This window comes from Mustela nigripes, chromosome 4, assembly GCF_022355385.1.
Source record: "Mustela nigripes isolate SB6536 chromosome 4, MUSNIG.SB6536, whole genome shotgun sequence".
Taxonomy (NCBI): Eukaryota; Metazoa; Chordata; class Mammalia; order Carnivora; family Mustelidae; genus Mustela; species Mustela nigripes.
Window position 1 is genome coordinate 54,254,350 of NC_081560.1, and position 17,836 is coordinate 54,272,185.

The following is a 17,836-nucleotide window of genomic DNA, read 5'->3' on the forward strand; positions in this document are numbered from 1 at the left end:
GTGAGGGGCGCCTGGGTGGCTCAGTGGGTTAAAGCCTCTGCCTTCGGCTCAGGTCATGATCCCAGAGTCCTGGGATCGAGCCCCACATCGGGCTCTCTGCTCAGCGGGGAGCCTGCTTCCTCCTCTCTCTCTGCCTGCCTCTCTGCCTACTTGTGATCTCTGTCTGTCAAATAAATAAATAAAATCTTAAAAAAAAAAAAGGAAGCTGAAAATGAGAGTCTGAAATAGTTGGGCAGGGTCTCGGCTAGAGATGTAAATTTGAAAGTCATCAGCTTGTAGGTGGTAATTAAAACAAAGGGCAGACTGAGACTACCCACAGAGAAAGAAAATTAAGTGTAGATGAAAAAGATAGAGGACCAAGGAATCAGCTCAGGTACATGGTAGAGTTTGGGGTAAAGAGAAAGAATTGCAAAGCAAGCTGGAGAGTGGCCAACATGGTAGGTAGAAAGCCAGGAAAGTAAAGTATCAAGGAAAACACAAAAGAACATACAGTTGCTCCCCATTATTCCCAGTTTATGTGTTGGCAAATCTGCTTGGTCACTAAAGCTTATTTTTAACCCCCAAATAAATACTCAGATGTTTTCATTGTTACTCATGGACATGCACAGAGTATAAAAAATCTGAGCTGCCCAACAAAGATGTTCCCAGCTGAGGTTGAACAAGGCAACACTCTGCCTTCTTGTTTCAGCTTTCACACTGTGAACAAGTGCCATTTTTGTGGTCTATGTAGTGCCACATTTTTCTGATTTTTGTGTTTTTATTTAATTTTTGATGATTCCACTGTTTAAAGTGACTCCTAGGCAGCATGTTTAAGTGCTCTCTAGTATTCCTAAGTGTAAGAAAGCTGTGATGTGTCCTATGGAGAAAATATATGTGTTAGATAGGTGTCATTCTGGCATGAGTTATAGTGCTATTGACTCTGAATTCAATGTTAATGAATCAACAACATATATTAAATAAATTGTCTTTTTTAAAAATTATTTTATTAGCATATAATGTATCATTAGCCCCAGGGGAACAGGTCTATGAATCATCAGGCTTACACATTTCACAGCACTCACCATAGTACATACCTTCCCCAATGTGTATAACCCAACCACCCTATACCTACCCCTCTACCCCCCCAGCCACCCTCTGTTTTGTGAGATTACAAATCTCTTATGGTTTATCTCCCTCCAGATCCTATCTTGTTTTATTTTTTCCTTCCCTACTACCCCAAGCCCCCCACCCTGCCTCTCAAATTCCTCATATCAGAGAGATCATATGATAATTGTTTTTTAAATAGGTTGTCTTTAAATGGAAATACACATAATTTGAGGTTTTGTGTTGAATGATGAAAATGTTGTGACCATAGGGTCACAGGAACCTAACCCTGTATTTACCCTACTAACAATGGTTTAATATTTGCAAATTCAGTATTCATGACAACTTTAATAACTGTTGTAAATAATAAGAGTTGACTGTTTTCTAATGTTTACAATATTTTAAGAGGAAAATGGGTTATAAAAGCAAATCAAAAGAAGAAATGCAGGATCTGAACACTGAACTACAAACACTGTTGATAGAAATTAAAGAAGATATAAATAAATGGAGAGGTAATCCATGTTCATGGATTGGAAGACTCAATGTTGTTAAGATGACAATATCCTCAAATTGATGTACAGATTCAACACAATCCCTATCAAAAGTCCCAGGAGATTTTTTGGCAGAAATTGGCAAGATGATCCCAAAACGTACAGAAATGAAGAGAACTCAGAAGACCCAAGATAATTTTTAAGAACAAAGTTGGAGGACTTACAATTTCTGGTTTTATTTATTTATTTCCTAAAATTGCACTAATCCAGACAGTATGATACTGGCCTAAGAACAGATATAACAATAAATGCAGCAAAATTGAGAGAACAGAAACTAATCCTTATATTTGGACAACTGATTTTTAGCAAAGATGCCAATGAGAATAGGAGAAAGGAGAACAGACAATTTTTTCAAAGAATAGTGCCAGGACAAATGGATATAGCCATATTCAAAAAAAGTTAGAATCTTACCTCATAACAGTCACAAAAATAAACTCAAAATGGATCACAGACCTAAGTGTAAGAGCTAAAATATTCAAAGCCCTAATAGAAACTGTAGGAGAAAATCTTCATGATCTTGGTTTAGACATAGAATTCTTAACATCCAAAGGCACAATCCATAAAAGAAAAACTTGATAAATTGTACATCACCATCAAAATTTAAAACTTCTGGGCTTCAAAAGAAACCTTTAATAAAATGAAAAGACTACCTACAGACTAGAAGAAAGTATTTGCCAATCACACATAGGACAAAGAACTTACATCTAGAATTTATAAAATAGAATTCTCATAATTCTGTAATAAGACAAATGATGCAATTAAAAAATAGGCAAAATATTTAAACACATTTAACCAAAGAAAATATATGAATGCTTAAAAAGTAATGAAAATAGTGCTCACTATTAGTCACTGTAGAAATGCAAGTTAAAGCCACAATGTATCACTCCACCTACAACCATGATTATAATAAAAAAGACAGACAAAACCAAATGTTGACAAGGATATGGAGAAATTGGAATGCTTACACATTGTTGGTGAAAAAGCAAAATGGTATAGCCACTTTGGAAAACAGTTTGGTAGTTTCTTAAAAAGACATTCATAACTTAACATATGACCTAGCAATTCCACCTCTAGGTATCTACCCAAGAGAAATAGAAATGTATGCATACACAAAGACTTCTATATTGATGTTCACAGAAGCATTATTTATAAACAGCCCCAAACCAGAAACATTCAAATTTTCCATCAACTAGTGAACAGATAAATACTGCAGGTGTACCCCAGCAATGAATTACTACTAAGCAATTAAAAGGAATAAACTACTGACACATGTTATAAAATGGATGAAACTCAAAAACATTATGCTAATAAAGAAAAGAAGCCAGATACCCTACATTTTATGTGTTTCCACACACATACAAAGTCCAGGTGATGAAAATCTTTAGACAGAAAACAGGTAAATGGTTGCTTGGGGGCTGAGTGTGGGAATGGGGATTGACTACAAAAGAGGGATCTCTGCAGAGTAGTAGAAGTAGGCTAAAAATGGATTGTGGTGATGGTTGCACAACTCTGTCAGTTTACTGAAACTCATTGAATTGTACAGTTAAGACTTTGAGTTTTATGATAAGGAAATTATGCCTCAATAAAGCTATTAAAATCATGCAAACAGTATAATTCTAATTATATTAAAATTATATATGCATACACATACATGTAAAAAAGTAATAATGTAAACTAAAACTAATGCTAATTATATATTAATGGCAGGATTATCAGTGATTTATTTTTCTTTGTGCCTTTTTACATGATTTACAATGAAACTATTAAGCATTTAATCAGAAAAAGTAGTTAAAATAATTTTACAGAAGAACTGATGCACTTTTTAAGAGATTATTTCTTAAAAACAAAGAAAGCAACACATTCAATTTATTTTGAAAGGAAGATACTATACTTACTAACCCTTCATTTATCCAGTAATCAGACATCCAAACTACCTGGGACCCAGGAAAAGAAACCTCAGTAGTCCCAAAAGAACAAACATCAGTAGTCCCAGAGCCCGAGTATTTTATTTTGCATAAGGAAATGAGACTGCCTTCATGGTCTAAGTCTTCTGATTCAAAACTGCTTGCAAATTAAGGCTGATTTGATGGCTTCACTTATTGAACACTTATTTTGTGTTAAATATTATGTCAAGCCCTTGACATCTGAGTTTTACTGAATCTTTAGGAAGTATTAACACCTCATGTCACATACGAAGAAACCAAAGCTTACAGAAGTTACCCAACAGCTTCTGTAGTTAAAAAGTGGCATAGCCCACGATCTGAATCCTGAATCCATGATCTGAATCCTGAATGTAAAATCTGAATCACTTTACCAGTATTTCTGAGGAAAAACGTTTCTCAAGTAGATTTGGGAAACCCTGTATACCTAGCATCATTCTTCCTTGGAAACATAATATACAGGAACATAACAAAAAAAAATTTTAAAATGTAAGGAAATTGTTTAATTTTGTTCTTCAACTCAGTTCAATTGTCTCAGACCAATTAACTATGAACATCTATCTCCTTTTACAATATATCACCTATTAATAGTCCCACTGTACACAATCTGGGAATTATTCTAGGCCACTACTTGGTGCAGCAGAAATTGGTATTGGCTGATATCCGATTTTATCTTCTTCCTAAATAACAGAACTTCCATTTTATTTGAAGTGGCAATATGCCCTGCTAAAACAGATGTGGTGATAGGACCAGTACAAAGACAGAGGGTGCCAAGTCCCTAATGGCTTTTAAGCCGTATTTCATACATAGACTACCTACGTTCAGATATTTTTAGGTGAGAGAAATAACTTCTATCATGGTTATACAACTATTATAATGGATTTTACATGAAATGCAACTGAACTAAATCTAATGCAACCATGGTCATATAGTTTGCCCCTTTAAAGTAGACTATGAAAGATGTATCAGAAGTAGTAGAAGGGAGGGAGCAAGTTGCTTAGAAGTTCATATGGATTTAATTAATTAACTCTTGAGGCAAGAGGAGGCATCATATTTACCAGCAATAATCTTGGTACTATTTAGTCATTATGATTTGGATTCAACAAGAAAATACTCAATTATTTTCAGAATTTTTGGTAAATAAAACAAGGACACAGGTTGAACATTAAAATGTTAAACTTAATGTTCAACCTGTGTCCTTGCTTTATTTACCAAATACTCTGAAAATAGTTAAATATTTTCTTGTTGAATCCAAATCTGGGGGATTCAAAGGGGAGAAGGATGGGGTGGGAGAGAAACAGGGTGATAGGTATTAGGGCACATGCTGTGATAAACACTGGGTGTTATACTTAACTAATGAATCACTGAACACTATATCAAAAATGAATTATGTTCTATACAGTGGCTAACAGAACATAATAAAAAATAAAATAAAATGTTAAACTTACATAAAGCTATAAGTTATTATCTTTGGAAAATAAAAGGTGGAATAAAATTCTTTGGTTCCTGATGATTATAGCTGAAAGAGGTATTACCTTTTCCTCATCAAAAAAAAAAAAAAATAGATATAAAGCAACGATTCCCCAAAATGTTATATCAAAACATTAGTTTCACCAGCTGTTAGCAGGTGTTTGGGGAAAAAAATTGGGTTTTATACTCAAACAGGTTTAATAACTTGGAGTAAATGGAGTTTTACTACACTTATCTATACTGTATGTATCCAAGAGGAGGCTATTATATACAGAATTTTCAAAACCCATTTGACCACGGAAACTTGTTTTCCTCATGTATTCCAAATATTCCAAAACAGAACACCAGTTTGAGAAACAACAGCATAACAGATTTTATAGTATAAATGTTAAGAATTTTTTTGGTAGATTTTGTGACCTTCTAATAATTGTACATAGACATGCCTTTTCATTTTATTCTTTTTTTAATCTGGTTTTTTTTAAAATGGATGTTCCTATATTTAAAAGTTCCAAACTTCTTTGTAAGAAACTAAAAATTCATGATTATACATCAGAACCCCAGTTTGACATTGTAGAAACAGAATTCAGTGGAAGGAAATACACTGGATTTTAACCATAAATTTTCAAAAGAGCCAATATAAGGAAATTCTATGTAAAGGTTGCTAAAAACCAGCTGTCTCTCAAAGAAAGCTGAGGCTCCAGCAAAGTACAACTGGAGAGGGCGCCGTTTACATTGCATAGAACAGTGCTGTACAATAAATTCTGTGATGAAGAAAATGTTCTGTTATCAGTAATATACAAGATGGCACCAGCCAAATGTGACTACTGAACACTTGAAATGTGACTGGGAATGAGGAACTAAATACTTAGGTTTTATTGTTTTAATTGATTCAAATTTAAGTAACCATATGTAGCTGTGGCTAACATACTGGACAGTGCAGGTCAAGAATTATGGTCCAGAGAGCTTCACTGCAATGTGGTAAGTGTCCCTTGGGTTGTGCAACACGCAGGCTTCACTTTTTGGAGAAAAATGAGGGATCTCTTAGGTTTGTAGCAAAAACTCTCATAATTTTAATGAGATATTACGAAAGTCCAGCGAATACAGTAATGCAGTTAAAGTGTTAATAAACTTAACACATGACAAAGGAAATGATACTGTTGCATACAGAAACTACAAAAACTGAATGTCCTTATAAATTACTTACTTCCGATTTTACAATATTTATTTATTTATTTTACCTTAAAGATTTTATTTCTTTATTTAACAGAGAGAGAGAGAGACAGTGAGAGAGGTACTACAAGCAGGGGGAGAGGGAGAGGGAGAAGCAGGCTCCCCACTGAGCAGGGAGACCGATGCAGGGCTCAACCCCAGGACCCTGGGATCATGACCTGAGCCAAAGGCAGGCACTTAATGACTGAGCCACCAAGGCGCCCCCAGATTTTATCATTTTTAGTATGAATACAACATTACTTTAATAGTCTGAAAATTAGTCTCCAAAATTAGTCAATAAAACTTTCTTGTTTTAATTTTTAAAATTATTTTATTATTTTTAATATTGTTGCACATGACTCTTTGGTTTTTAAAGTGTATAGAAATAGCATTTTTCTATAAGGTTCATAAGGAAAATAATTTGGAAAAACAAATTCTTTTGCCTAAAAATGCAAATTCCAAAATGAATTTTATTTTCATGAAAATTTTGTCAAATACAACTTAAAGCAAATGAGCCTACATATGAACCTTTCAAATTAAAGAAAAATTTATGTATATTTAATTTTTAAATTTAAAAATAATATATTTAAAGAAAAGGACTCATTTGCTTTAATCACTTACATGTGATATTCATCACCAAACCCCAGTTTCTTCCTTGTAAGTACTGAATAAAGCAGCATGCAACACACATGATATTAACATTTTTTTTGGACTTACTTAATCATATCTTCATTCAGCTTCTCTTGAGACTGAGTACAATTCTGGTAATTTGCTGTAAAACAGTGTTTTAAATTTTGAAAGCAATTAATTCATAATTGACCACACTGTTTCATACATAGCACTCCAAACCAAATATAATACATTCTCAAGAAAATGAACTTATTATCTTAGATTTATAATAATGTTAACTTTATAATCTTTAAACTAAAATTTGAAATAGTAATCTCTGGTCTCTTTAATAATATGTCATGATATACCAATGATATCAATGTATTTATCTAAACCTTTACCAAACCTCTTTACATGTTCACCACAATTGACAGCCTACATAATGAAATTCAAAAAACCTGTCGAAGCCTTAAGCAAAATCAAAAATTATAATTCAAAGCAATATCAGTTGCTATGTACTGACCATCCTATCTAGAGCTGGTAAGGGAATCTATTATAAAGCAGCTCTAACAAAAGGAATATTCCCAAGCATATTGACTTAGGGTTGCTAAGTTTTTTTTTTCCTCCTCCTTTCACTCATTAATTTGGAGAGAAGGACATGGTTGGCAGTTAAATATTTACTCAGTGAATTGGTGGCTCCATTTGTTTAATAAACAGAATCACATCCTTAATCTTTCTATCATTAAAATACTAAAAATCAATAACTGGAGACAGGAGATCATCACATGAAGGATCCAGAGGTGTAAGTGATGGTTTTATTCTGCTCAAACAAGACTGGGACATTTGAAAGATTAGCCTTCAGGTGGAAAACAAGAGGATATAAATTAGTATTTAAAGTTAAATAGGACACAGAAGGGGGTATAGTATATAAAAGCTAGGCTTATGTCTAAAAAAAAAGAGTACAGGTTTAAAAATTTTTTTTATTAAATTCAATTTAATTAACATATAGTGTATTATTATTTTCAGGAGTAGAATTTAAAGATGCACCAATTGCATATAACACCCAATGCTCATTACATCAAATGCCCTCCTTTAATGTCCATCACCCAGTTACCCCATTCCCCCACCCACCTCCTCTTCAGCAACCCTCAGTTTGTTTCCTATAGTTAAGAGTCTCTATGGGTTGTCTCCTTCTCTGTTTTTGTCTTATTTTTTCCTTCCCTTCCCCTATGTTTGTCTGTTTTTTTTTTCCTTAAATTCCACATATGAGTGAAATCAGGTGGTATTTGTCTTTCTCTGACTGACTTATTTCACTTGGCATAACACCCTCTAGTTCCATCCATGTCATTGCAAATGGCAAGATTTCATTCTTTTTGATGATATATATATATATATATATATATATATATATATATATCTCAATCATCTGTTACTAGACATCTGGGCTCTTTCCATAGTTTGGCTATTGTGGACATTACTGATATAAACACTGGGATGCATGTACCCCTTTGAATCAGCACTTTTATATCCTTTGGGTAAATACCTAGTAGTGCAATTGCTGGGCCATAGGGTAGCTTTATTTTTAACTTTTTGAGGAACCTCCATGCTGTTTTCCACAGTGGCTGCACCAGATTGCGTTCCCACCTATAGTGTAAGAGAATTCCAATTTCCTCCCCATTCTTGCCAACATCTGTTGTTTCCTGAATTGTTCATTTTAGCCATTCTGACCTGTGTGAGGGGGCATTAATGGTTTTGACTCATATTTCCCTGACTCCAAGTGATGTTGAGCATCTTTTCATGTGTCTGTTGGCCATTTGCATGTTTTCTATGGAGAAATCTCTCTTCATGTCTTCTGTCCCTTTCTTGACTGGATTTTTTAGTTTTGCGGTGTTGAATTTGATAAGTTCTTTATAGATTTTGGATACCAGCCCTTTATCTGATATGTCACTTTTGAGTATCTTCTCCCATTCAATAGATTGCCTTTTAGTTTTGTTGATTGTTTCCTTTGCTGTGCAAAAGCTTTTTATCCTGATGAAGTCCCAGTGGTTCATTTTTGCTTTTGTTTTCCTTGCTTCTGGAGACAGATCTAGCAAGAAGTTGCTGCAAGTGAGGTCGAAGAGGCTGCTGCCTGTATCCTCCTCTAGGATTTTGATGGATTCTTGTCTCACATTTAGGTCTTTCATCCATTTTGAGTTTCTTTTTCTGTATGGTGTAAGAAAGTGGTCCAGTTTCATTCTTCTGCTTGTGACTGTCCAATTTTCCCAACACCGTTCGTTGAAGAGACTTTTTTCCATTGGACACTCTTTCCTGCTTTTCTGAAAGATTAGTTGACAATAGAGTTGAGGGTCCATTTCTTGGCTCTCTATTCTTTCCACTGATCTATGCATCTGTTTTTGTGCCAGTGCCCTACTGTCTTGATGGCTACAGCTTCGTAATATAGCTTGATGTCTAGAATTGTGATGCCTCCAGGTTTGGTTCCTATTTATTTATTTATTTATTTATTTTCAGCATACCAGTATCATTATTTTTTCACGACACCCAGTGCTCCATGCAATCCGTGCCCTCTATAATACCCCTCACCTGGTACCCCGACCTCCCACACCCCCGCCACTTCAAACCCCTCAGATTGTTTTTCAGAGGCCATAGTCTCTCATGATTCACCTCCCCTTCCAATTTACCCCAACCCCCTTCTTTCTAACTCCCCATGTCCTCCATGCTTTTTGTTATGCTCCACAAATAAGTGAAACCATATGATAATTGACTTTCTCTGCTTGACTTATTTCACTCAGCATAATCTCTTCCAGTCCTATCCATGTTGCTACAAAAGTTGGTTCTCCTTTTTTAACATTACTTTAGCTATATGGGGTCTTTTCTGGTTCTACACAAATTTTAGGATTGTTTGTTCTAGGTCTGTGAAAAACAGTGGTAGTATTTTGATAGGGATTATACTGAATATGCAGATTGTTCTAGGAAACAAAGACATTTGAATAATATTTGTTCTTCAAATCCATGAGCATGGAATATTTTTTTATTTCTTTATGTATTCCCCAATTTCTTTCATAAGTGCTCTGTAGCATTTAGAGTACAGATATTTTACCTCCTTGGTTAGGTTTATTCCTAGGTATCTTACAGTTTTTGGTGCAATTGTATACACTGCCAGTGTATAGAAATACAACAGACTTCTGTGCAATGATTTTATATCCTTGACTATGCTGAATTCTTCTATCAGTTCTAGAAATTTTTTGGTGAAGTCTTTCAGGTTTCCTACATGTCATCTGCAAAGAGTGAAAGTCTGACGTCTTCTCTGCTGATTTGGATACTTTTCATTTTTATTTATTTATTTATTTTGTCTGATTGCTGAGACTAGGACTTCCAGTGCTATGTTGAACAACAGTGGTGAGAGTGGACCATCCCAAGACAGTCCAGGTTTTAATGATACATTTACCTCAGTTATAATAAATAGCCACAGGGATGTTTTCTACTGTGTTAATTGTGTTAATTTGGAGGAAAACATATAAAATCAGGGAGTTACTAAAATTTATAATATCCATCAGATAAAAAAAGACTATGGATACTTAGTATGTCAGTGCATAGAACTGCTGGGTTTATATCTAAAGAATGTTACCTTTAAGGACATGATCTTGAAATAGGATACAATGAAGGTAAGATATATGGAGGACGTCTATAATTATGGGAAAACAGAACCCCTTTTTCACCCACATCTGATTGCTAGATTTCCCTCCTATCTTTATTCAGGGTTTTTGTCTCCAGTACCATAATTTTCTGCATGTTCAGTTTGGCTTCCTTGCTGCATTATGTTCTACAATGCCATGCATATATACATACTATTAATGAAACTATTAATGACATACTATTAATGTCATTCTTGGCTGCTCCTTTTTAAAGGGTGAATTATAGATCAGTGCCCTGGAATGACCTGAGCCTTTGGTTAAATCATGTTAAAATCATCACTTCTCATGAAAATTATTTTAATTTCCTAGAGAGAAAAGGTGAGGTATACTCAGTCTCAGATGATTTTTATATACCATGAGCAGTTCACTCCTGGGTCTCCAGCCTGCTGGCCCACCCTACAAATGCTGGACATGCAGCTGCCATAACGGCATGAACCAATTCCTTAAGATAAATTTCTTTTTCTCTGTCTCTATCTCTAGAAATTTACACACACACACACACACTCATATCTTACTGATTCTGTTTCTTTGACAAAGGCTAAAACAAATTTTGACTCTTTTGTCCCTAGGAACATAGAAGAATAAATGACTTATATACATATTATGTAGAAACTGTTTGATAATACAAAAATCTGTATTATGAGCTCTCTGTTTTATTTAAGGCTTTTATTTAAGGCCCAGAAATACAGAAAAGTAAATATTGTACTCACTTGTATTGGTTTTGCTTAGACACCCACTAATAAGGTCATCACTCATTTCTCCTAAAATCAGCGACATTAGAGGAAGACAGGCTCCATTCACCAGTGATGCCAGTAATCCCAAGATCATGAGTGTGATGTCCAGTCCATCAGCAAAGCGGAACTGAGGAAAACAAAACATGGTGGCATTATAGCTATGAAAAACAAAACCAAAATGAGCCTATGTTTTTGTCATCGAGTAAATGTTATTTTATAAATTAGGATACTAAATAAATGTATAAAATTGTGGAAAGGTATTTGTAAATAAAGTAAAAAAAAATCCGTGATCTTAAAGATTTACAATGCATTTTGAAGAAGTGTTGAAAAATATAAAGTAGCAAAATCAGTACAAATTATACATCTGTGACATCTCTGACACAGGTCAGATCAGATGTGGGTATGAATCAGAAACGCCTTCCATTTGGCTGATTCTGGAAACACTGCACTGACAGTATCTTGGCTTATGGACAGCTGAACTTTAAACTCTCAACTCCTTAGGTGTATCAGCATCACAGCAATGATACAACTATGTGCAGTGAACAGCAACCATGTAGTAAAAATTAGTTCATCAAATGTAATATATCCTATTTTTCATTATTATTTTAAATTCATTGGATTTTTTTCTACCCAGGACAACATCTATTCTTTAAATAAGGGTTTATAACGATTTGCAAAGCTGTTTAGAATAGGAAGGAAATAACTGAAAGCCAAATACTTATTGCTTTATATTCTATTCTGTAGCAGATCCCAACAATTCCAAATGAAAACATGAACAAAATTTGAAAATATGGATTATTATCTTACTGAGAAGTCAAGATAAAACGTATAATGGTACTGAAATAAAATGAGATTTGTATAACAGCAAGACGAACTTAGTACATATTTTATGAGTTGAGACTGAAAAAAATTAATGTTTTTCCATTTATTCATGTGATTGCTAATAAATATTTATAAAGTAACTGCCAAATAGTTACAAAGTAACTATTGTACTTGGTACTACAGAGAAGAGAGTATTTGCTTCTCTACCTTCCTCCAGAATAGTGTGTTATCTCTTTGATAAAGTTTGTCATGTTCTGCTATGTCCCACATTTTTTAGAACTTGATTTCTGAAAAAGCAGGTACTGTTTCATGTAAATTTCTAATGACACTGAGAGCCAGGCTAACACAGAGATTAGAGTAGGGAGAGGAGTTGTTTTGGGAACACATTCCTGAAAATGTTCCTTGAACATAATCCTGAAGAAATGCACTCATATACATTTTTACGTATAGGTTTTATAAAATATTTAGATAATTATTTTTATTTCAAAAGAATTTATACACTTCAAAAATAACAAATCAACTTATATCAATGTATTCTCATTAGAAAATACTGAAATATAAACACAAAATAGTAAAAGTCACTCACAATTCCCCACCACTTGAAATAGCCTCTGACGGGTATTATGCTTAGCGAAATAAGTCAATCGGAGAAAGAGAACTATCGTATGATCTCCCTTGATATGAGGAAGTGGAGATGCAACATGGGGGGGGGGTTTGGGGGATAGGAAAAGAATAAATGAAACAAGATGGGATTGGGAGGGAGACAAACCATAAGAGACTCTTAATCTCACAAAACAAACTGAGGGTTGCTGGGGGAGGGGGTCAGGAGAGGGTTATGGACATTGGAGAGGGTATGTGCTATGGTGAGTGCTGTGAAATGTGTAAACCTGGCGATTCACAGACCTGTACCCTGGGGCTAATAATACATTATATGTTTATAAAAAAATAAAAAAAATAGCTTCTGACAATACTTACGCATCACATAGACACACACTTTTTTTGTTTTTTGTTTGCAAAACTGGGATCATTGTATAAATAAATACTGTGTTTCTTTTCTCATCTCTATTATGGGAATGTTGGTTTGATTATATTTTTTCCTATTGGAAATCATATTTTGGTTAATAACTTTTAAAATTTCCCTTTACCCTCCAATAGATGTAAACTACCAATCATTTTAAGCACTACTGACAATTCCCTAAAGGTTTTGGATACACATGCTTTCTTTCTTTTTTTTTCTTTTATTTATTTTTTTCTTTTCTTTATTTATTTGACAGATAGAGATCGCAAGTCGGCAGAGAGGCGGGCAGAGAGAGAGGACGAAGCAGGCTTCCTGCTCAGCAGAGAGCCTGAAGCGGGGCTCCGTCCCAGAACACCCCGGATCATGACCTGAGCCAAAGGCAGCCGCTTAAACCCACCGAACCACCCAGGCGCCCAATACACATGCTTTCTTAAAGTGACTTTACTTACTATCTCAATAGGTCCAACAACTTGTTTTCTTACTTTGGGCAGTTCTTGTGGTTTTCTGGAAAATAAATGTTGAAAATGGAAAGGTTACAATGTGAATATAACTTGCAAAATTTTCTAATTAAAATTGTTCTAATGTATCAAATTTCACTCTTGATAGCAAATCTGCATAAACACTGAAATTTTAAAAATACACTTAATGATACATAGTACAAAGATTTGTATTATAATCAATGGGAAAGTAAGTTGTCACTGGCTGTCTCTACACTAGTTAGGGTAACAACTGAAGTCATACCTCTGAAGTAGAATTTTTTAAAATTGTGGTAAAATAAGGGTAACATAGAATTTACCCTCTTAACTAATTTTAAGTGTACAGTTCATTAGTATTAAGTACATTCATATTGTGCTACTATTACCACCATCCATCCACAGAACTCTTTTGAAAAACTGGCTCTGTATCATTAAACAATCCTCCTTCTTCTCTCTTGCCTTCAGCTTCAGGCAACTATCATTCTATTTTCTATCTCTGTGAATGTCTACCTTAGGTGCCTCATGTAAGTGGAACCATACAGTATTTTTCTTCAATTCAATTCCATTAACATATAGTTAACATACAGTGTATTATTAATTTCAAGGGTAGAATTCAATGGTTCATCAGTTGCATACAACAGTCAGTGCTCATTACATCAAGGGCCCTCCCTTAATGTCAATTACCCAGTTGCCCCATCCCTTCACCCACCTCCCCTCCAGCAACCCTCAGTTTCTTATAGTTAAGAGTCTTTACGGATTGTCTCCTCCTCTGTTTTTGTCTTATATTATTTTTCCTTCCCTTCCCCTATGTTCATCTTTTTTGTTTCTTAAATTGCACATATGAGTGAAATCAGGTGGTATTTTTTCTTTCTCTGACTTATTTCACATAACACCCTCTAGTTCCATTCACCTCATTGCAACTGACAAAATTACATTCTTTTTGATGGATAAGTAATAGTCCAGTGTATGTGTGACACACATACACACAACCTCTTCTTTTTCCATCCATCTGCTGCTGGACTACTGGATTCTTTCCATAGTTAGGCTATTGTGGACATTACTGCTATAAACACTGGGGTACACATGCCCCTTCAAATCAGCACTTTCGTATTCTTTGGATAAATACCTAGTAGTGCAATTGCTGGGCCAAAGGGTAGCTCTGTTTTTAAGTTTTTGAGGAACCTCCATACTATCTTCCACAGTGGTTGCACCAGCTTGCATTCCCATCAATAGCACATACACAAAAGATTCTTAAACATTAATGGAAGACTGGAGGTCATCAGATTATCTTTTCTAAAAAATACATTATAGAAAGATGAACTTCTGACTCTTTTCTTCAGCTTTATAACATATTGTTCTGTCAGCTTTGATAAATGACAAGTCACTTAATTTTATTCCTCTTGAGGTTAATAATTTACTTAAGTACTGGGCCAATCTGCTCTGAGATGTTTCATAGATGACAAGTACTTTAAGATTGTATAGCTCTTCCATTATTCCAAATGCTGATTTTAAAGTTTTTCATTTCATTATTTAAGTAATCTCTACACCTGATGTAACACTTGAACTCATGCACCCTGAGATCAAGAGTCACATGCTCCTCCAACTGAGCCAGCCATGTGTCTCCCAAATGCTGATTTTAAAGAGTAAGACTCAGTATGCTCTCTTTTGATACATTTTGTTTCAGGGAAACTTTTCTGTCACCCATTGACCTTCATGAAAAGCCTTTGAAGGAAGATTCAGGTAGTCTTTTTGAAAGTCTCTCTTCTATCAGAGTTGAGATACAGTGAGAACTCTCTTTCTGGTTATTTGTAGTCCTGCATTAATGAAACAGGAGATCAAAAGGAGGGCTCTTGGATTTTACAGCTCATCTGTCTAAGTGTAACACAATTATTATGGTAAAAGTTAAATTAAAATAGACTTTAAACCATTTCAATTTTAAATCTATAAATTAATGGATTATAGGTATAGGAAATTTTTATAATATACACACATACATAGACACACAGACATCCATTTAGTGAAAAATAAACAGAATCCAGTATTTTCTTTCATTAACTGTACCACATGGAATAAAATTTCCATGGAGAATTGAATTGAAAATATTCAGGTATTTCTCCTCTTATATTGGTAAGGTACAAGAAATTCAGAAGAGAGATCTGAAGAACTAAAAGTACTAAATCAATAAATCCTATAGCTATTACACTTCCTAAAGTTGCTATTAAGCCAGTTGTAATAGTGATTAAGATGAGGTCCAGAAAAATGCAAATAGGCATTGCTCTTTTTAGAAAAAAGTTATTAACATTTTTGCTATAGTTTTGAAAAGGATAAGATATATTTGAAGTTGCAGAACATTTTTTGTAGAATTTAGGAAAAGCTTACCCATTTCTCTGATAATTTTCATGCATCTCTTCAGCTCTTTCAGAATTTGCCATATTTATAATTCAATTCTTCTGAAATATTAAGAAATATAGCATGACTGTGTAAAATGTCATCATTAGTTGATATAAAGCATTCTTCACATCCTTAAGAGCACCCCAAATGAAGTTTCTGGTTAGGAAGCTATTTTTTCAGATGTTACCACTGAATATATAATTTTGTTGCTTCATCCTGGGCTTAGATTTGGAGCTAATAAAAATTCTAGAAATGAAATAAAAGGAAAGCCAGATTCCATAGATAATGTGTTTTTTTTCAGGACACTGGATTTTATTCCTATTCTGCCACTTATTTGATTGTAATTGATGAAACTTTTAAACTTCTCATGCTTACTTTTCGATATAAAAAGTTGATGCAAATTTCTGTTAGTCAGCAGTTTTAGCGAGGAGGGCTTTCTAATTTACTAAGTATAAGCAAGTTTGAGCGTCTATCATGTATAAATAGCTGTCAAAAAAATCAGAATACTTTGAAAACCCATTGATCATTAAAATTATATTGAGAATAATTTATTCTTTCTTTGGATGACACTTCAGAATCCTAGCCTGTCTTACGATTGTAATTATGTACATAAATTTTCATTTCATTGCAATGTATTTTGACTCAGTCTCACTTGTTAGGCAATGTAACATAATACTGATATTGAGATGATTATAAATAATATGGATTTAAACTCCATGAAGTATTAGTATTATTATATTAGTAGAGGGTACCTGGGTGGCTCAATGGGTTAAGCTTCTGTCTTCAGCTTAAGTCACGATCTCAGGGTCCTGGGAGTGAGCCCCATGTCGGGCTCTCTGCTCAGTGGGAAGCTTGCTTCCCCCTCTCTGCCTGCCTACTTGTGATCTCTCTCTTTGTCAAACAAATAAATAAAATCTTAAAAAAAATAAACTCTAGAGTAGAATTACTGACTAATGAAATACTATCCAAGTATCAAAACAAAAACAAAAACAAAAACAAAAAAACAAAACAAAAAAAAACAAACAAACCCCAAAACCAAAAACCAAAACCTCTACACTTTTAAATAGTAAGCTCCCCCATGAAGGAATGAATTTCAACAGGTCATTTTTTAGTGGCTGAGAAGTAAAATATGATACAAATACATTGGCATATTATTTCTTTTTCAGGGATCAATGGTCATAAGATTATAATATAAGAAATCTTTATAATTGCTATACTGACTTTACATTATCTCCAGTTATTTGGCATATTTGTAAGGAAAGTAATAATCAACTCTACTGATCATTTGTATTTTATAGAATTTAACAATTACATAATAAAATACACAAATTCATAAAAAAATAAAAACAATTATGGCTTACCTCAGTCAGTGCATGGTATGTTCTTTACACCAAAATCATGTGTGGTTTCTCTCCTCAACAAATAACTAACTGTACTTTCACGTTGTGCTTTACCAAGCTTATTTTCTGACCATGCTGTAATATCAGATTAAAACAATGTTTAATTCCCAGGTAAAACACACTATGTTCTTCATGCAATACTGCACATGGGAAACAAAGTGAGCAAAAAAACTCAAGTGATTCAAAGAAACACTTAAAGACCTGTAGTGTCCCTGATTTTCTTCTAGGCTTTTCTCATATTTGTATCATGTTCACTGACACATTCTTTCTTTTATTCCATTTCTTAGTTACCCTATTTGATTGTATTTCTTTACCTATCCCTTCAAAAATTCACTAAAAAAGGTATTGAGCTTGTACAACGTAGCAGCTGTCTACAAAAATAGAAAGACACAGTCCCTTCTCCTGAGAAACTCACACAAATCCTTCTTCCCCAACACTTTT

At 34.2% G+C, this 17,836-nt stretch overlaps 1 protein-coding gene across 1 annotated transcript in view; it reads right to left on the minus strand.

The window, feature by feature from the left end:
* The window catches only part of ABCB5 (ATP binding cassette subfamily B member 5), a 116,413-nt gene extending 98,955 nt beyond the window's left edge, over positions 1-17,458 (minus strand). The window contains exons 1-5 of the mRNA XM_059395700.1: positions 17,357-17,458; positions 15,984-16,054; positions 13,578-13,632; positions 11,265-11,415; positions 6,971-7,025 (exon numbers count right to left, since the gene is read on the minus strand). Coding sequence (XP_059251683.1) covers positions 6,971-7,025; positions 11,265-11,415; positions 13,578-13,632; positions 15,984-16,036 — 314 coding nt within the window. The 5' untranslated portion in view covers positions 16,037-16,054; positions 17,357-17,458. The remainder of the gene's footprint in view (positions 1-6,970; positions 7,026-11,264; positions 11,416-13,577; positions 13,633-15,983; positions 16,055-17,356) is intronic.
* Between the last annotated feature and the right edge of the window lie 378 nt (positions 17,459-17,836).